We start from the raw sequence: 20,875 nt of genomic DNA on the forward strand, positions 1-20,875 counted from the left end.
AGTAAATAATAATTTATAAACAATATTTTTTTTAAAATATTATAAATTGCATATAGTTCATATTATTTTTTTATAAATAAATATTTGTAATAACATATTAGTATGACAAACTTTTAAACATATTAATTTCAATGATTCACTAATCTAATAAATTAGCAATTAGTACTAATTAGTTGTTCACGTGTTACATATAATCTCTTTATATTGAGTGTAATTTATTTTAACTTTTATAAATTTAAAATGATGAGTTTTGTTTGTAAAATATAAATTTGAAATTGTTGAATTGATTTTGGTGAAAGTCCATGTAAATTGTCCACTTGATATTCTTTTACTTTGTGGTCTCATTGTTAAACAATTTAGAGTACATTATAATTGTATGTGCTAAGGTTTGAATTCGATGTAAAATTTGTTTGTAATGACATTACATTCATGTATATATAGAGTTTATTACACAATACTTTAGTCATTTTGATGCAATACAATAAAATTCAAGTGATCATCCATGAAATTATCTCGTTTCTCCTTCTTGCTCTGCTCAATTTCACCATAGAAATAGGAAACAAATCCACATAGAGCTAGGAAAATAGCAACTCCTTTTTCAACTTGAAATTTTTCATGAAATAAAACTATAGCTAATATTTCAGTAACAGGAAGCAAAAAGGCACCTATTATTCCAGAAAGCAAAGATGAAGAATAAAATATCACTCCAACTAATCCCAACAATGCTAATTGCCAAATAATAGCACACCATATTAGTACCAAATAATACTTAGCTTCTCCAATCTCGTATTCACTTGCCTCCTTTGGAATTGCCTGTCAAATAAGATGTTAATATGTTTTGGTTATATCTGATAAAAAAAATATATTATTTTAAAGATATTTATGTATAACTTAGAAATAATATTCTTATCTCACAACATAAAAGTTAGATTTATATACATTCTATTATTTGTAAAGTCCATTTATGAGATCACATATTGTTGTTGTTGTTAAAAAATATCATGAGAGTACAATGATAGTAGAGGTGGGGATGGTAGAAGTGGGTTAGTCAAATAGTGGTTTAAACTTTTAATTTCGCTTACGTCACGAACATAACTTGTTAAATTTGAAGTTTTTGCCATAATTCATAAGCAACACTTTTTCACTTAGTAGATAATGAGGAAAGCGAACTCAGAAATTCAAGATCTAAGGTCATTGAATGTAATTTTATTTAAGGAGACAAGTAGCTTAGAAATGGAATTCATTTTTTTCTTTTGTTTATTTTTACTTGTCTACTATTTAAAAATATATATTCGTTTTTAAAATAGTTATGCTTATTTTATATTATTCTTAAGTACTATTTATTTTTCAATATTTAGATGACTTGTGTTATTTGTCATTTTACCTATTTTATTTCGAAATAAATTATCCGAGATTGTTGTACCAGCAAAGGAGAGAAATTTATCCAATACTAATTATTAATTCGAAATAAGTTATCCACTTATCAATTAAATAACATCATAGTTTAGACCCAAAATTATTTGGTGTTATGCTTCGCATCAAACAACCCGTTAAAGTAATACTATAACTAGTATGATTTATGAATAACTAACCAGACTAACTTCCAAGTTTCAACTTTCAAAAATTCAAATTTCTAACTTCAAAAATTTATGATCAAAGGTTGAGCTCGAATTCCACGAGTATTAAAAGAAGAAAATGGGGAGGAATACCTGGAAATCGTTGTTAATTATCATTCCAATGGTGCAAAAAACAGTAGCAGAAACACCAATAATCAGCTGAATTTCTAACACCATAGTATAACTAATAGCATTTTTTGCCTTTATGTAAATCAACTCAATAAGCGATACCATAAGCCCAAAACAAACCGCACCCATAACCGTCATCACAAACCCAATCACATACTCCTTAACAGAAACACCGGCCGGCCGATCGCCGTTCCCCCGAAGTGCTAAAGTTGCAGCTCCGGCGATTAACAGAAAAACAGATAACGTCGAATACACAGTCAATTTTTGCTTTACTAAAAGTACAGCGAAGAGTGCGGTGAACGCGAGTTGAGTTGCGTTGATGAGAGATGAAGTTGAAACGGGTAATTTTGCAGGTCCCCATGAAATAAAGTAACCGTCGAGACCGGCAATGATTCCGACGCCGATAGATCCGATGATTTCTCGACGAGTTATGGAGAGGATTTTGGCGGTCGCCGGAGATTCAATTTTCCGGCGGTGAAAATAGGAGATGGATAAAGGGATGAGGATTAAGGGACAAGCAATTGTTTGTAACCAACTGGAGAGCCAAATTCTTTGACCTCCATGGATGAAGTAGAAACGAGAGATCAAAGGGCCACCACAGTTGCCTATTGAAAACATAATTATGTTCAAAAGTAGTAAGGCAAACTTCTTCATTTTTGCTAATCTATAATCAAGTTTTCTAATCATCCTGTATTTATAACATACCTAAATTATAATTCACCAAATTCATAACGTGCTAATTTTTTTAATCTTTTTTTAACTTAAGCCATGCGCACCTTGACTATTATATATCACATGATATCTGTCACATCTCATCAATAACAATAATGCGTACAAGATAACTCTGTATGGAATCAAGTTTATGATAGATGAGAAGAAATCACTAGTGTGTTCTGTCTCCACTAAATTTGGACATCAAAACTTCTTGATTGTCAACTCACTTCATTGACAATGCTTAATTTTTTTTAAAATAACTTTGGTTAGGTTGTTATCGTTTTCTATACATAAAAAAAAGTACTTAAATAAAACAAAAGTCCTCTACATTAGTGCCTTCCATGTTCCTCTTAGGGTAAATTATATCCAGGTTCAAGGGAAATGTTTATTTATATTATCATAATAAAGAGGAGTCAACTCTTTAATTTAGCTGTCTTTCTCTGACCTTTTAAAATTAAGAAAATGATATAATGACATATCTGATGAAAATAATTCTTTATTACATTAATGTGTTTTATAGTAATGATCAATGGCAGTCAAATAAGAACAGATATCGTTGTTATATTTCTATCTCTTCAACAAATTTAGTTATGAGCATAACGGTCTTATAGTTCTGATAGAGAAAAGAATCTATGAGTGGGTTTTCGAAAAAAAATTCAAACAAACAATTTCAATGGAATTGAAATTTAATTTTTTATTTTACTATGTTCAACTCTATGTATTTCTCTATCTGTAGAGTACATTGAATGTATAAAAATGACTATTATAAAGCTTCTCGTATTCGTATTAACAGCTATTCTAGGGAAAATATTTTTATATAATGCTGACGATTTAATACTAACTATTTTTGTAGCCTCGAAATTTTACAATTTCTGCTCCTATCTATTATGAGGATATATGTACTAAGAAAAATGTACGGTCTAATAACATTACTATGAAAAACTAAAGATACGTTAAGATTTTATTTTTTATGGGAATACGAGCAAGGAAGAACAAAATTAATCATTAGAAAGAAAACGAAAAGAATAAAGAAAGTTAAAAAATATTAAATGAAATAAATGCTGAAAAGATATTATCCTTTTTTCATCTTGAGAGTGTAAATAATTGAGGGGGGATCTTTATGTATTTAATTTATATGGTAAACTTAGTATCGTTGTCAGTGTAAGAAATTTTTATATTGCTATGTCATTTTTACATGTTATAGTAGGTAACTTGTCTTATTTTAAGATTTCAAATCTCACATTAAGGAGACTTACTTATAGATATCATTTACCGTGACTTGATAGTATAAATATTTTTTTACACTTACAATATACCTATTTAAATATTTTTTTAAGGCTCTTGATGTACCTAACTCACTATATCACCAACCACTAGTTGCATTCAAATTCTATGCTTAAATTACAAGACATATATTTCCTCCTATTTTATACTATGCTTAATCTTAATTCTACTCCCACCAATATGACAACCCAACCCACACAGGATCGTAAGATCTTTTTCCTTTTTCCTCTTGCATTAATCTCTCTTTTTCTTCTTGGAACTCTTAGATTTTTACTTGATAACTTGAAAAATAACCAATTCCAATTTCTATGGCAAAATAAGTTTCTTAGAGTACCAATAAATGTTTCTGAGAATGAAATAATTGGAGAAAGTTGCAATGTATTTGAAGGAAAATGGGTTTGGGACAATGTAACATATCCACTTTATAAAGAAGAGACATGTCCTTATTTAGTTAAACAAGTTACTTGTCAAAGAAATGGAAGACCTGATTCTTTTTATCAGAATTGGAGATGGCAGCCTCATGGTTGTAACTTGCCAAGGTAAATAAATTTGATCTTACATTTTAGCGGCGGATTGTTTTGTAAATGTTTGTTGATCTCAGGTTCAATGCTTTGAAGATGTTGGAGATGTTGAGAGACAAAAGGATCATGTTTATTGGAGATTCTATACAGAGAGGCATGTTTGAGTCAATGGTTTGTCTTGTTCAATCAGTAATTGCAGATGGTGATCATACTATCAAAAGAGTTCCTCCTAGAAAGATTTTCAGAATTGAGGTACTAATGGAGTATTTAACTTGAATTTGTGTTACATAAATTTTCACCTAAACATTTGTGTTGTTTATGTTGTAGGAATTTAACACGTCGATTGAATATTACTGGGCTCCTTTCATGGTTGAATCTATATCAGATCATGCAACTAATCATACTGTAATGAAGCGACTAGTTAAGCTTGACTCTGTAGAAAACCATCGCAAACTTTGGGAAGGAGTTGATATTTTGGTTTTTGAAAGTTATGTGTGGTGGATGCATAAACCTTTCATCAATGCAACGTAAGTACCCTTTTCACTCACTCCAAAAAAAAAACATTCAAAATTAGTGCAGAATGAACTAATATTGATTGTTCTGTTTCTGCAGATATGGATCTCCTGAAAACGTTCGAGAATATAATATAACAACAGCATATAAATTGGCGTTGGAAACCTGGGGAAGTTGGATAGAGTCGAGTATTAATCCTCAAAAGCAAAAGGTCTTTTTCGCAACAATGTCCCCAACACATTTATGGTGAGTCTAGGACTCATTACTTTGTGTCGATGAGAGGATATTCTCTCTAACAACTTAAGCTTTTATATGAGATGGTCAGAAGTCCTGAGATCTCGGGATCCATTGTGTATTAGACATAAGAAAATCTTTCATTCATTTGCAGGAACTGGGAATGGAAAGGTGGAATTGATGGAAACTGTTTTAACGAGACGCAACCAATGGAAGGACCGTACTGGGGAACTGGTTCAAATCTTGAAATCATGTCGATCTTGAAAGATGTAATTGAAAAACTGAAAGTTAATGTGCGTTTGCTGAATATTACTCAGTTGTCTGAGTACAGAAAAGATGGTCACACTTCAGTTTTTGGTGAACGGAGAGGTAAACTGTTGACTAAAGAAGAAAGATCAGAGCCAAAGACTTATGCTGATTGTATTCACTGGTGCTTACCAGGAGTACCTGATACATGGAATCAGTTGTTATATGCAATTTTACTGCAAGATTACCGTAATCATTGATAGAAAATTTGGCTTAGTTGTACTGTTTTAGGACAGCTAGTTTTTTTCTTACAATAATGCAACAATTTGAGTAGTGCTCTAATGAAACTTGAAGTATTAAAAAGTAAGTGCATTCTGAGCATGAATACAACTACTAATAAGAAAGTAATTGGAGTCATTCAACATTAGTTCTATCAACATGTGTTTGAAAATAAGTAGAACAATAATGAGATCAAACTATAATTTACCAATATCTTAGTACATCAAAGTTTTCATATAAGCATAAGGAGGTTAGATTTGGTCCCTCAACGCACTCTTTAACAACTATATCATTTGATCTACAATTATGGAGAACAACATGTGTCTTCATGAACTTGTCCAATGATCAAATGCAATAAATTTTAATTTTTATGTCTTTCTTCCAGTTTTGGTGCATACTAGATTAGCAGAAGATGAACCACTTACTGGAGGAAATGAATGCCCCAACGGGAGAAACTTAGGCGTGCTGAAACAACTCCTGACATATAGTTGACATTCCAAGTACAAATAGCAGCATTGTTTTGTTGAACAAAACTAACTTATACTGATATATAGTTGATTAAAAAATAATCATCAATAGGTCAGCTCCCTTTCGACTTGCAAAAAGAGGGTGTAGGAACAAGTATTTGGCACTCTAAGTAATGCAAGTAATTAACACAACACCAAAAGAATGATCAATACCCAGTGCAGTTGACAGAAAGAATTTCCACCAAGTATTGAAAAGGTCAAGCTTCCAGTACAAGATTTTCCTTCACGTACACAAGTCATGACCCTTTGAACGAGAAGTTGTTATGAATATAATTAGCAAATGATGCACAGTATCAATGGACATCTTAAACCACACACCACAGCAATTAAAAGCCCATACAACTCTTGATGGAACTGTGACAACTAAAACCAGAAGTGTTGACTAGCTAGATGAGAGCCAGAGACATCCAAATCTCATAACTGGCTCAATTTTGGGTAGAACACAGCCAAGTTCGCAACAAAAGCTGGATGAATTTTGGGGTAAGGTCTGATTTTTTCGCCTTATATTAGCCGGAATCACAAAAACAACAACACACCCAGTGGAATCACACAGAGTGTACGCATACCTTACCCAGAATCGCGAACAAACGTATGAAATTTAGGTACTTGACAAACAATCAGTTCAAGTGTAGCATCCACATTTTCAAAGATAGGAAACACCTATAGTTAACTCCTGCTCACAGCAGAGGCATCTGACACGTAAACAAATAATTCTCACCTAAAAAGGGACGATTATGAAAGACAATCTAAAACAAGTCAAATAAGCAACTTGAGACGAAACTCATGACAATGTAAAAATTTAGGAGTTGTGACTCAGTAGCCACTCAGACCTCAGAGTGCAAATTCATATCAATCCAGCATGGACAACAACTCACTCAGAAACAAGTTGGGGACCGTTCATATAAAAATCGAAATTCAAAATTAATTAGAAACACTCAATATTCCAATATACTTGCAGATCTAATCAAATATCACCAATTCTCACACCTACAAATAGTGATAAGAGGGTTTCAACTTTTCAACCAAGAAACACTTCCGTTACAATATGCATGTGAGGTTAATAAAAAATCACCAATTTTCACATCTACAAAATGTAATGAAGGATGTTAACGTTTCAACAGAAAACACTTCACCTACAAAAGAAAAAGAGAACTAGTATCTGGGAGAGAAACTAAGTTAATCACCGACCCACTCTAACTGTGTCACTCTACTAAATGCAAAGGACGTTACTACATGCCAAAATTATATAAACTAACCTGCAAAGGCAAAATGAGGTGATCTGTGGTGGGACTGAAAATTAAAACATTGCAATGTCAAGCATGTATACTTAAGCAAGGTTACTAACGAATTTAAGACTTCCTTTACTTACGAGGGTCAGGATCTATAATCTAATTCTTGCAATTATTCTCTACCAAAGGCTGATTTTGTTATTATGAATGTTATTCAAGATTTAGTCTTGTCTTGAAATTCTAGATTGTTTCTTAAATTGTTTGATCCATTACTGAATTCAAGAAGCACATTCTTGAATTTTGGTCTTTTCTTTATTTTCAGTTCTTTTTCATTTTTAAATTTTATTTCAAGCTTTGGCAATTTCTTTAAATTCTTAATTTTCTTTATCAAGTTCTTTGGGTTCTAACGCGATTGTTATCAAGATCTGACATACGCTCAGCTACATTTTCTAAGGACTTTAAAATTTTATTTCAAGCTTCGGTAATTTCTTTAAATTCTTGATTTTCTTTATCAAGTTTTTCGGGTCCTAATACGATTGTTACCAAGATCTAACATATGCTCAGCTACATTTTCAAAGGCTTCGAGCAATGTAGATTGACAGACTAGGATACTTGAAAAAAGTGAAGGAGGGAGGAATGACTTTATGCATTGTTTGCCTTGGCTTGCGGTGCAGAAGCCATCCTTGAGATGGAGAAATTTGAGAAAAGGGAAAAATAACTCACGTTTCTTTTTATTATAAAACTAAACAATTTGGAGGAAAACCCTACCGACAACAGCCTCTCTACCTCTAAGGTAGTGGCAAGGTTTGTGTACATTCTACCCTTCCCATACCCTACTTTGTGGGGTTAGTTGTTGTTGTAATGCCAGATAGTACAGTATGAATCTTTTTGGATCATGGGTGATGCAAGGAGAGTTGGTGGGAAAATGTCAATTTCACTTTATGCTGGAATTTAGGAAGAAAAGGAGAAGTAACGGTTGGAACATGGCTCCTCTAGCACTCAGGTATCATGTTCTAAGAGAGCAATCAGAAAACCTAATAAAAGGATTGAAAACTCACTTGTACATATTAGAAGATCGTGTTTATTTTGCAATGACCATTAAAATATCATCTTTTTTAACTAGTGGAGTTCCAAAAAGAATCAAGTATGTATAGATCACAAGTGTTATCACTGATCAGCAAGTAATTATACTTTTGTATGAACTTCTTCATATCTATGTTTCCCGGACACTTCAAAAATGTCAAGGGGTGCGTGTCGGATCCGCCAAAAGTAGTGTACTTTTTTGGAGAACCCGACACAGGTGCAACATAGAAAGTGAAGAGTCCGCGCAACTTAGCTCCATATTGTATGTTGCTTATATACAAGTGAAGCCCTCATTTACGTTGATAGCAAAATTACGTTACCAAAAAAATCACTTTCAATAATAGACGTATCCTAAACAAAAGTATTTTCAGCAAGATTGCACCCAAAAACAAACTTTAGACAGGTCTTGTGCTTGACTTCTATAAGCCATCACAACACAGAAAAGGCACATCCTCAAATAGCCAAGCCACACACAAGTGAAATACAACTTTGCCAGCCACAACTTTGGGAGACTCATAAAATGCAAAATGAGGGAATCAAATGGCACTGCCATCCAGTTCACAAATGCAATCAATTGCAGCCAAGATAGTCGCAACATAATATCAATTAATCAAACTCATCCTTCCAAAATGTTGCATCCCTCTTTTATTGTCATAAAAAAAAAACATCCTCTCAAATCTCAAAAATAATTGACGAACATATATTGGACAACAAGGCAGACAATCGGGCACGCATAAAACCAATACTTCATCACACATAGCTGGCCAAAAAAAAAAAGGCACAAAAGAAGAAAAATTCTAGATTCAGACAATTAAAATGTAAAGAAACGAAGGTCCTCCAAATACCATAAGAAACTAATTTCAGCAACTTCAACAGCAATCTAAAAGTCGTTTCAATACAGCACATCGTTTCTAAGGCTCAAAAGCGTACAAGACATTACTATATTTATATCCAAACACAAACTCCAACTAGAACTCAAAAAGCCCAAGGCCTCCTGAAGAGAGAAACAGCCTGACTACCACAATGTAGAAGGAAATCAGTAAAGAGTGCAAATGCAGAAGCCAAAGTAGATAGCAAATCAAAACCATCAAACCAGACTTATAAACATCTGCATTCATCCAGAACCACTAAAAGCAGCTGCACCAAGCTGTCAAAACACCTGAATCAAACATCCATTCACAACTCAATAGATCATTCCACATACGAAAACAAGACAATCTTCAAGTGAAATCAAAAGAAAGGAACATGATAGTAGTTAAAACCTTTACAGCAACGCAGAAGGACAGTACAAAAACAGAGAGAATCAATCTAATCAATCCAGGATTAAGAACAATCCATCAAAAGACAGACAACATCAGTCGACACAATCACTATCTGGAAGAAGAACAACAACAATCAATCTAATCAAGCTGGAATTAATAACAACGCATTAAAAAAAGACAGTGTGACAGACAAACATCACAATCAAAATCTAATCAATCGGGGTAATTGAAGTGGAAACAGAGAAAAAATTAAGGGATGATCTTGGACAATATCCCATTGCTTGAATTCTTGATTGTTGTTAGGTGTTCTCAAAGCAAAATTTAAAGGTAACAAAAGAAAATAAGTAACATTCAAGGCACATAGATAGCACAAAAATAAAGAAAGGGAAGAGACAAATAAACTTTCATTTACAAAGCTTGTTCAATGATGTATGTTCCTTTATCTAATGCAAAATGCCACTCTAAAATCTACATACATTGATTAAGACACATTCAACAAATTTCAAGAACACGAAGAACCCAAATATATGTGAATGAACCATACTGCCATAAAACAAATTTCATTAATTACATTAAGGGAACTTCTTTAGTGGTTCTTGCCTTCCTCTAGTTTTTTTCTCGTTTTATCACACCTCGTCTTACTTACTAAAAGCTCATAACAGAAAAGATTGGTGAACATTAAGTATATCCACAACCAGATCATAGAATCAGCAAGCACATTCCATCAAAACTCATTAAAAATTACGTGTACTTTACCAGCACATCACAAAAATGTTTATCATTCCAATCAAGCCTACACACAACATTTTCAAGCACGAATATTCTACAGGCAGGATGCAAAGCATACATATGGAAAAAGAACACTTGGCCACTGATATACTCAAGGGACTGACAGATAGAACTACTAACAGAAGTGACCAGAAGTCCAATATCGACCAAATCTGAGAGCACCAATCACAACAATCACATGAAAATGAAGAGGAAGAAGTTTACCTCAGTAATATGAATGCATCCCCTGGTACATACCCCCAGGTGCAACTCTAGGTGCAGCTGATGCCCCAGGGCCTTGGTTTTGTAGCCCGTGAGGTTGATGTAAAGAACCGTAATGAGAACCCTGTGGTGGATAATCTCCCGATGGCATCCCAGCTGAGCTTGGGGGTTGCCCATACATTGAAGATCCACGGCCAGCACCACCTAATGTACTACCAGCGCCAGGTAATCCACCACCAGCACCTCCCAATGCCCCAGCACCGCTATAACCACCGCCGCCAGCAGTAGCACCACCAGTCAACCCGCCATATCCAGCTCCACCATAATGAGACCCCCCACCATATGGACCACCAATCCCTGAACCGTACCCACCACCCACAGATTGGTTCCCATAAGATGAACCACCAGGACCACCCACACCGATACCATTTCCACTACCCAATGCCGAATTGGGACCATGTCCATACCCGCCATATGAAGAATGTCCTGAAAATCCACCATAACCACTAGGCGCACCATATTGCCCAGGACCCATCGGATCACCATGTCCATCTGTTTGGACCTGAGGTCCTCCTGGACCTCCTACACCAGGCTTTTTCTTCCCATCAATAGCCAGCTTACAGTTCAACTGATGCCCATCAATATTCTTAACAGGATCCACCAACGAAGACTGTGCTGCCTCCGCTGTCTTGTACACAAATAAAGCATACCCTTTTGACTTCCCAGTGGCCTTATCAAACCCTAACGGCCCTTCCTCAATCTCCCCATACATCAAAAAATGCTGTAAAATCCTCTCGGATTGCATATCATACGGCACATTAGATACATAAATCTTCCTCAACGACACATCCACTGGATTATTCGAACTCCCACCACCAGGCCCACCTTGAATCCCAGCTGAAGCAAGCTGAGTAACCGTAACTCGACCATCAATATGTTTACTCGGTTGCTTTAACGCAAGTAAAGCTCCATCAACATGCTTAAACGTAACAAATCCATAACCTTTGCTCTTCCCAGTATTTTTATCAAGAATAACAACAGCTTCTTCTAACTCACCGAATGTCCCAAAAATTGACCTGATTTTTTCAGTGGTAGTTTCCCAGCCAAGCCCACGAACAAAGAGCTTTCTTTTAGTAGCGTCACGATCGGAGATTTCTCGAACTTGGTCAAGCACGTCGGGATGACGAACGACAGCATTCTGTAAGATTTCTAACATTTGATCAGATGTAACAGATTCAAGAATCTTCCGGGCATCTTCGATTGAAAGCCTACTCGCAACAGGAACGTCAGTGACGACGCCGTTGTCCTCAAGCTTCCTCTTCTTCATCAAGTCCATTTTTTTTGAGCTCAAGAACTCTACGGAACAATGGAGCTTAAAACCTAAATCCTAATTCTCTGTGCAACCCTATATATTTAAGATGATAATGTGGATGGGTTCGGTTTTGGGCTTTTAAGATAGCCCAATTGCCATGACATGCCACTTTGTAATTAAAATTCGGCATAAAAAGGGGAAAATAAGCAAATATTCCATAAAAGCAAAATAATTGCAAATATATACCCCTTTATATTCTTATCCTACTAAATAATTACACTATATACCCCATTTACTAATTTCACTTAATTGATACTAAATCAGTATCATATATAATATATTGGTATCATTAAGGCTGATAATTTCATTGAATTGATACTAAATCAATATATATATATATATATATATATATATTGTATTGGTATCATTAGGGGTTCTTGTTCAAAAAATACTCATTAGTCAATAATACTATAAGAGTATATATCATTGACTAATGAGTAATTTTTGAACAAGAAACTTTTTTTTTGGTAACTATAATTATATTACCAGATTTTCAAGATGTACAAATTTGAAGCTTTAGACATGGACATATTCCCAAGTCTCAAAGCCCATCACCCTTGCCTTAATCAGGCTCTTATGCTAGAAAATCTACTAAGGATAGAAATTTAAATTTTGCATTGCATTAGCCAATCTAGGAGTCATGCTACTTCTACAATGAATTTCCTAAATTAGTTTTGTAATCTCCTCTATGGTCCTCTCCATTTGTAGGAAAATTATGTAATTCCTCTCTTGCCAAATGTAGTGAATAACTGCAACCAATGTCATTATGTACACTTCATCTTGTATAGTTTTCCTGTTAGCATGCAATGTAGTCCATTCTAGCTCTTCATTCCACCCTGCACTGCTTTTATTGATGGACAACCAATGAAGTAACCTTTGCCATATCACATTTGCCATATTACATGCAAAAAATAAGTGTTGATGTGTTTCTGGTTCTGCTTTACACAGTGAGCAAATTGAATAAGTGTGAATCCCTCATTTGTCTAGCCTGTCTTTTGTGTACAATTTCCTTAGTATAGCCAAGTACAAGATGAAGGTCCATTTAAGACTGCCTTGGTTATTGCAAACCATTCTTCTCCATGGCACCTTGCTTAGTTCACCTCTAAGTTTTTTGTATCCTTGATTGCAAAAGTTTCTGCCTCTATCACATCTGTCACTTGTAATCCAGCTTCTGAGATCCAATGCCCTGCTTGTAGTATTTTCCTCACAACCCAAGAAGCTTGATTAGCTTTACCACAACAATATACATATATACTCTTATAATATCATTGACTAATAAGTAATTTATGAATAAAAAACTTTAATGATACCAATACAGTATATATATATATATATATATATATATATATTGATTTAGTATCAGTTAAGCAAAATTGTCAACCTTAATGATACCAATACAGTATATGATACCGATTTAGTATCACTTAAGCGAAAATTATCACCCTTAATAAATGAGGGGTATGAACTGTAATTATTTATAAAAGAATGGGTATTTCAGGAATTACTTTGGATTTGGTTATGAACTTGTAATTATTTTAGATTTTAAGGCCCATTTATGTAGTTTTCCCTAAAAATAAGTGGGAAGAATTTAGAGTTATGGAGAGGTTAGTGGAAGATTCTAGAACTTGCAGAGAATTTCCTTAGAAGACTCTAGAAACCCTTTAGATATTTTAAGAATACTTTGAAATATCTTAGAACATGTAGAGAGTTCTAGAGAGGGACCAAAGTATAAATACTTTAGAAACTTATAAAACAATTTTTATTTACACTTTAGCCCCTAGGGTAGTATAAATAGATGGGGCATTCATTTGTAAGTCATCTAAGTTTGAAGCAAGCATCACTCAACTTGTAAAACATTCTCCAAGCAATACAAAAGTTTTCTTCCAAACTTTCCAAATCTTTCTTTCCATTCTCTTAGCGATCTTAGTCTTAAAGGCTTACTTGAGCTTACAAGATCTTGAAAGAGTAGTGAGTAAGTTGTCAAGTGCCGCACGAAGCTTTAGTGAGACTCTAAGTCCGTGACACAATGCTAACAAACCCAATCTTCGAAAGATATATTCATGTATCTCTGGTTCATGTTTACGAGATGATAAAATATGGTAAAAACTATATTGAAAATTAGTTCATGTTAGAAATGGACATATTGATTTGCATAAAAATATATATAGAATGTTTAAAGTTATTCATATTCAAGTAAGTTTCAATAACATCATCATACTTACAGATGTATGAAGTCGAGTAGGTTTTTAATCCTCTGTTTGGTACTTCTAAATTCAGAGATATTTAAGAAGATTTATTCATGTATCTCAAATTATATTTTTGAAATGATAAATAAAGTAAAAACTATATCAATAATTAGTTTGTGTTTGAAATTGATATAATGATTCACGTAAATATGTACATAAAATGTCAAAGAAAGATATTCATGTTCAAGCAAGCTTCAATAATATCATTATTACAGTACAGTAACAAGTAACAAATGAATGAGGTTGAATAGTTTCTTGATCCCCCGATGTCTTCTGAATCCAAAGATATTTAAGATGATATATTCATGTATCTCGATTCATATTTCTAGGATGATAAAATATAGTAAAAGATACATTAATAATTAGTTTGTGTTGAAATGGATATATTGGTTCACGTAAAGGTGTACATAGAATGTCAAAGAAAATTATTCATATTCAAGAAAGCTTCAATAAATGAGGTCAAGTAACTTCATGATCCGCTTGATACTTCTAAATTCAAAAGTACAGAAGAGGAACAATGTTTGTTGCTCAAATTACATCAGTAATTGTTATCTGTATGATAGTGGATCAAGGTATGCAGCGAGCAAAAATCATGATAAAAGGTCCCGATCTCAAAAAAATGCAACATTAGGGGCTATTTATCCAAGTGGTTTTCATTCTTTTTGCTTTAACTCGAATCTATAGTCTTTGAGTTGAAAATGGAAGGTATTTATTTTTTAAACCCTCTCTTGTCAATTTTTGGAATGGTTATGAGGATAGACAAAAGTAGGTTGAAGAAATATTACAGAAAGGTAATAAAACAGAATATGATAACTTCAGATACCGATAATATAATCTTAGATAGGAAGGTGTGGAGATGCGTATTAGGGTAGAAGATTGACAGGTAGTATAGTGTGAAATATTGTACTTGTTATATTACTGTAGCTCTTGTTCTTTTATATTTATTATTACTTATTAGTGTTTTGTCATTAACTAGTTTTATTGTTTATTATTGTTTCCGATTATCTATCCTAATATGTTGTTGATTGTGTTCGCATTATATTGTTGTTGTTTTTGTTCTATTTTGGTAGACCTTACAATGTTTCATTGTTACATGTTATATTTGTTTCAGTGTCTCATACTTCTTTGTATGTAGATTTGCCGCACTTGAGTCAAGAGTTTTTCAGAAATAGTCTCTCTACCTTTACGAAGTCGTGATAAGATGTGCTTATATTCTACTCTACTCAAACCCCACTTTTGAATTTCATGTACCTCCGTTGAAGTTTGTTATTTACAGCATTTAGAACATGTTTGGGCTTTAGAATTATTTATTTCTTAAAAAATATTTATTGTATTTCAAAATCAATTTTAAATGAGGTTATTTTATGAAAATAAAAATTTAAAATTATTGTAAAAACAAAACAATTTTTTTTAAAAAGAAGTAAAAACAAGGTTTTTAATTTTTTCCAAATTAGAAATTGAACTTCAAGTCGTATTTGAAATTTTTATGATCAAATATTATTTTTCAAATGAAGTGAAATAATATTCCGAAAAAAAGTGAATAATATTAATTGGTTTCATTCATTTATACCTAGGCAAAATTACATAATTGTGGGAAACAAAATACTCTAATAAAGAGAAGCAGTTATCTGAAACGTATGGTTGATGCGTCTCTCAATCTTCTTCTCCATGTAAGCTCTCACTCTTGAAATTGAATTTGTGGAAAATCTGATTGCAATTCAGAAACCCCAGCTTTCTGTTTTCTTTTTTTCTTTTAAAGAAGTGGCCTTGGATGTTTCTATTTGTTTTTGCTAGATGTGAAGTCAAATTTCTAATCTTGTTGTTGTTGTTGTATGAATTTATTGAGCTTCTTATATAGAGGCGGAGCTATGGTTTTGAGTTTATGGGTTGTGAGTTCTAAAAAAAGAAGCTTATTGGGTTCTTGATTAACTATTTATACATATTAAGTGTTTTTAAACATAAACACAAGATTTGAGCCGAAACTAGCAGTTGTCAGTCACTGAGAAGTGTTAGAGTTCACAAAATTTGAGCAATGTGACCACATTGAGGCAGCTTAGCCCAATTTATGAAATGTATTGGAAATTCCTTGACCACCCTGGAAACTGATTGTTAAGGGATAGGCATGACATTGGGTATATGGAATGATGATTTGGATTAAGCTGATTGTTGATATTTGCCAAGCTATCTTTTTGATGAATTGGGTGACTTGTACTTTGGTCCTTCTGGTGAGAAATTCCAGGGGTGAGCTCCCAAATTTTTAGTACTACTTTATGAAGTTCATAAAGTCGAGCTCTGTTAAAAATCCCATTGTTTCTCCTTCTCTTCTTTTTTACTTTCTTTGGTTTTGTCTTGGAAGTCAAAACCATTATGAATCACATCCTGACTGTTCACTTGAGTTCTACTTAAGATTTACTCTAAATGTTAAGGTCTTCTTTAGTTTTAGCGATTATTGTTCAACTGATTACTCAGTTTCTGGTTTGGTATTCTATTCTACTTTTCGCGCAAAAAGGTAAGACAATTCACGTGTAGCATAGCTTTTTGCGGTAGACATCGAACAAACCTCTGGCACAACAATTTGTACTAAGAGCATTGTGATGTTGCCTTGATGGAATAAAACTGTTGTTTAGTAAGAAATGAGCATTGGATGTATTGCTTTTGGCTGCACACTAGGAGGCTTGACTTTGGGTTGCCTGTATTGTAATTAGTGTTATTTAATAAATGGAAGCAGCTCTGATCTGTATATTTGCCTATTCCTCAGGAAGTTATCTCCTTCTCACCTTCCTATCAATACCACACATAGCACTTTTCTCTCCCGAACTTCAGTCTGTGCGGCTGAGTGTACACGAAGTAGGCTGAGCATATTAAAGTTAATCTGTCATGCATCTATGGTTCAGAAATATTCCCTATCATCAGGCTTTGCTGTTTCATCCGAAGGAGAAGACTCATATAAACTGCTGTATGCCAGAAATGGCTCGGCAGAGATGTTGCAGTTAATGAGATGTAATGCAAGAAAACGAAGTGCTAATGTGTCCAAGGGACAAGTTTTAACTGATGACTTTCAAGAAGAGGACTATTCCAATACGGACAAGGATTTTAACAGCAAGGATGGTAAGGAAAAGGAAGTAGACAGAAGAAGAAAGATTGGATTAGCAAACAGAGGAAAAGTGCCATGGAACAAAGGCAGAAAACATAGTCCAGGTAGCCTTTATATGGACGGTGATATGTTAATTATACAACATATATCTGTGTAGTTTAACTATTTGCAGTACCTTGCAGAGACTCGTGAAAAGATCAGACAGAGAACCAAAGAAGCTTTGAGTGATCCCAAGGTGAAGTCATGTAAGAATCAATTGTACGAAGTCCTTCATGTTGCGTTTACTTTCAAAATAGATATGAAGCATGTGCCGTTGTTAGATAAAGAAAGTTTATTTAGTTCACAATTTTTTAAAATGTCCAAACTGTTTATACTTTTGGTTCTGCTTTGAAGTTTTGACTTGCACATGAAAGACCACAATCCACTGCTCTTTTTCCTTTGTTTTCCCTCAAAGCATTCCTTCTGACAAATAGGAACTTACAATTGTAGCATGATAATGTACTGACCACTCTGGTACATATATATCATTCTCTTTCTCCTAAAATATATTTTATCTTATTTCAGGTAAGACGAAAGATGTCTGAATGTCCACGCTCTCTTAGGTATTTTCCCTCTCGTCTTTATTATATTATATTTGGAAGTTGTATGCACTTAACAGCTATACTTCATTACGTGTTGATAAGATATTCACGTCTGCTACGTCTATGAGTACTCTGAAAAGCTTAGGATTTTGGTATGTGACATCATGTTCTAACTAACATTCACTAGCTTTGTTAAGTGCAAGAGTTAGCTTGGTTGTATGAGAACTTGAATTTTAGGATTTGGGACAATCTTGAGGAACTGTTACAGCCGAGCAGGGGACACCTGAAGTCAACAGGAATATGTGTTTGTATATGTCTTTGGTACGTGTCAGCTTTTTGGTAGACTGATTCTCTCTCGATCTGTCTAAGTTCAAGCTAAAGGTACTGTTGAGAAGAAAGTACTACATCATAGAGAAGGGAATGCCCTTGGCATAGAGAGATAACAGAGAAAGCGCTATGTTAAGCAAAAATATTTTGCTTAAAGTTCCAACTGCTAGCTCCCAGTTCTTCTTGCTTCTGGCTAGCCACAATCATTTTCCTTGCTGATGAGGCGATTTCAGCTGGTTACAGAGCTTTGTAACCTCCTCTTATTGTCTTTCTTTTTTTTTGGATGGAGTACCTCCTCTTTGTGTCATTTCTGCCCAGAATAACTGAACAGTGGTTCAATGTCGCAATCTGAAGAAATCATACTAACCCATCTGTCAAAATTCAGGTTATAAAAAAAAAATTAGTTTCCTCATTGTGAAACGTTAATTTACTAGAATGTATCAACAAAATCATTCCCACCTTAAGTTATCTTCCAAAGGAAAGAGGGGTCACAAGGAACAAATCAGGCTGAAATGTTGTCCACATGATTTTGCAAAGAGGAATATCAAGATATAAGAGCTTTAAAAGCTCCCTCTAAGTCAAGAGGCAAATTTTCAGCAGACCTGCACCCTGTTTCAAACTGTGCGTACAACCAGTCATAATTGACCAGCAAGGAAAACCTGCTCCTGCTAAGCCGCATATAAACTGCTAAGTTTGTGAGCATTAGATATTTACTTTCATGATTTCATGTTCATCCTATGCATAGGTTGTGTGGTGACGTCTAAAATCAATCCAAACAATAGTTCTGCTCCCTTTTTAAATTTGTTTTAGGAACTTTAATCACTGGTTTGAAATTTTAGAAGTTATTCAGTAGAGGATGCATACTAGTGTGTGGTGTCTTGACCTTCGGTGCTAACCTTTGTGATCACTAGGAAGTTGCAAGTATAGCCAAAAGTCTCTCTTTACTCTGTTATTGAATGATAGGAATTGTTTGATATCACTCTAACTGCAGCATGAATAGTTCACCACAAAGAATAACTTGCAAAAAGACCTTTTCCATTTAAATCTGGAAGTTCATAATAACTCTCTTTTGCAGCAATCAGACCAAGTTACGAATACGCGCATCTCTCAGAAAGCTCTGGGGTGAACGATTAAAATGGAAAAGGTCAAGGGAGAAATTTTTTCAGTCATGGGCTGAAAGCATTGCAAATGCTGCTAAGGTAGGTGGGAGCGACCAAGAAGAATTAGAATGGGACAGCTACGACAAGATCAAAAGAGAGATAGCTCTCGAACGACTTCAGTTGGCTGCAGAAAAGGCCAAGGCAAAAGAAATCACACGCATACGAGCTGAGAGAGCAGCACAGAGAAAGATGGAAAGGATGCAGAGACTTGCTCAAAGGAGAAAAGAACGAGAAGAAAAGCAAAAAGTTGAAGGAAAAACGAAGAGACCAAGAAAACGGTCAAAGCAAGAGAAAGAAGAGTTAGCTGTTGCTGAAGAATTGAAACTCAAGGCGAAATTAGTGAAGGTCAGAACTCAACAAAACCTTGCTTGAACACTGAGTGTAATATGCATGGGTTGTATTTGGTATACTCTCACCTAGATGATCCCATAAATCAATTTATATTGCTTTGGCCATTCCAAGAAATTGATGTGGCTGCTAAAATGAAGTCACATATTATAGTCTCTCCAACATCAAAATTTCAACTTTTTGCTCAATTCCCTCTGGAAAAAGGAAACACAACTGCTGTACAAGGTAGCACCGAACTAGAAAATATTCCAAAATGAATTCCTGATGTGGATGCGGCTAAAAAGTTGTCATTTTAGTGCATTATTTGTGTTTTATAAGTGATGCCATATCCTGTATGTTCACAGTTCTTCTGTGATTAAAAAGTTGTCATTTTGGTGCCTTCATTTTTGTTTTATAACTGATGCGACATCCCGTGTGCTTACAGATTCAGAAGAAAAAGTCCACACTTAGCCATGTTTGTAGAGAACATCGTCGAGCTTGGGAAAAACTCGATGTATCATTCATAAAGACACCTCAAGTACAAAAAACAGTTTCACTTGCAGATCAGATTCGTGCTGCCAAGAAGAGAACAGGTGATGTGAATGGAAAAGCCTTTAGTATTGCATCATCTGACTCTCAATCTATTGAAGTATCTGCAGAGGCTAAATTCTCCACAGTGGAAACAAAATGACAAAGAAGTATTTTCTCCAATCATTAGCTACTTGCATTGGCATATGAAAATGTCTGGACAACTTTGCCTCCCGTCTTCTTTGGGAGCTTTGTGTCCTCCGCCATTCTGGGGATCTGAAGCTCAATGTAATGGCTATCACTCATATGATGGAGAGGACACATGTTAGAATTTTCAATTTCAGGAATACCATAAGCTACCTGTAGAAATGGGAAAAGGAAAAGCGGCTTGTGATATTCAAGTTATGCAAAAAAATGGATTGCCAACCATCTGTCCCTAGTCGCATTTGCTGATGAATTAATTCAAGTTGAAACTAGTTCATTTTCAGTGTTACATTCAGCAGTTTTTCGTTGTATATCAACCTGCCCATATGAAAAATATTGTTGCTCGATGATGCCAAAAGAGGGAAGATTGACTTGTATTTGACATGAGAATATGCGACATGATGATCAT

The 20,875-nt window shown here is 34.4% G+C and overlaps 5 protein-coding genes across 5 annotated transcripts in view; 2 read left to right on the forward strand and 3 right to left on the reverse strand.

Annotated features, from left to right (window-relative positions):
• Positions 1-20,875, reverse strand: part of LOC125811525 (multiple organellar RNA editing factor 8, chloroplastic/mitochondrial-like) — an 80,400-nt gene that overhangs the window by 56,988 nt on the left and 2,537 nt on the right. The window lies entirely within an intron of this gene.
• LOC125811940 (purine permease 3-like) lies at positions 460-2,432 on the reverse strand. The gene is made up of 2 exons (XM_049491484.1): positions 1,710-2,432; positions 460-813 (listed from the first exon to the last, which is right to left on the reverse strand). The coding sequence occupies exons 1-2, from the start codon at positions 2,430-2,432 to the stop codon at positions 460-462; spliced, it is 1,077 nt and encodes a 358-aa protein (XP_049347441.1).
• LOC125811536 (protein trichome birefringence-like 31) lies at positions 3,921-5,518 on the forward strand. The gene is made up of 5 exons (XM_049491042.1): positions 3,921-4,282; positions 4,345-4,516; positions 4,592-4,791; positions 4,877-5,023; positions 5,166-5,518. Exons 1-5 carry the CDS (start codon positions 3,924-3,926, stop codon positions 5,515-5,517), a joined length of 1,230 nt encoding a protein of 409 aa, XP_049346999.1. The 5' UTR covers positions 3,921-3,923; the 3' UTR covers position 5,518.
• LOC125811524 (UBP1-associated protein 2C-like) lies at positions 9,153-12,028 on the reverse strand. Its single transcript, XM_049491029.1, has 2 exons — positions 10,631-12,028; positions 9,153-9,534 (listed from the first exon to the last, which is right to left on the reverse strand). The coding sequence occupies exon 1, from the start codon at positions 11,961-11,963 to the stop codon at positions 10,632-10,634; it is 1,332 nt and encodes a 443-aa protein (XP_049346986.1). The 5' UTR covers positions 11,964-12,028; the 3' UTR covers positions 9,153-9,534; position 10,631.
• Positions 15,825-20,425, forward strand: LOC125811526 (stress response protein NST1). Its single transcript, XM_049491033.1, has 6 exons — positions 15,825-15,915; positions 17,004-17,443; positions 17,522-17,574; positions 17,904-17,941; positions 19,323-19,752; positions 20,180-20,425. Exons 1-6 carry the CDS (start codon positions 15,890-15,892, stop codon positions 20,423-20,425), a joined length of 1,233 nt encoding a protein of 410 aa, XP_049346990.1. The 5' UTR covers positions 15,825-15,889.

This window comes from Solanum verrucosum, unplaced genomic scaffold, assembly GCF_900185275.1.
Source record: "Solanum verrucosum unplaced genomic scaffold, falcon-dt-bn FXZP01000238.1, whole genome shotgun sequence".
Lineage (NCBI taxonomy): Eukaryota > Viridiplantae > Streptophyta > Magnoliopsida > Solanales > Solanaceae > Solanum > Solanum verrucosum.

Bases quoted from the DNA above. Each gene is read 5' to 3' on its own strand.
- LOC125811940 (XM_049491484.1), bottom strand. From the start codon at position 2,432: ATGATTAGAAAACTTGATTATAGATTAGCAAAAATGAAGAAGTTTGCC. The intron at 814-1,709 runs GTATTCCTCCCC...CTTATTTGACAG, and splicing joins TAATTAACAACGATTTCCAG to GCAATTCCAAAGGAGGCAAG.
- LOC125811536 (XM_049491042.1), top strand. From the start codon at position 3,924: ATGACAACCCAACCCACACAGGATCGTAAGATCTTTTTCCTTTTTCCT. The intron at 4,517-4,591 runs GTACTAATGGAG...TTTATGTTGTAG, and splicing joins GAAAGATTTTCAGAATTGAG to GAATTTAACACGTCGATTGA. The intron at 5,024-5,165 runs GTGAGTCTAGGA...ATTCATTTGCAG, and splicing joins ATGTCCCCAACACATTTATG to GAACTGGGAATGGAAAGGTG.
- LOC125811524 (XM_049491029.1), bottom strand. From the start codon at position 11,963: ATGGACTTGATGAAGAAGAGGAAGCTTGAGGACAACGGCGTCGTCACT.
- LOC125811526 (XM_049491033.1), top strand. From the start codon at position 15,890: ATGCGTCTCTCAATCTTCTTCTCCAT. The intron at 15,916-17,003 runs GTAAGCTCTCAC...CCTATTCCTCAG, and splicing joins CTCTCAATCTTCTTCTCCAT to GAAGTTATCTCCTTCTCACC. The intron at 17,444-17,521 runs GTAGCCTTTATA...AGTACCTTGCAG, and splicing joins AGGCAGAAAACATAGTCCAG to AGACTCGTGAAAAGATCAGA.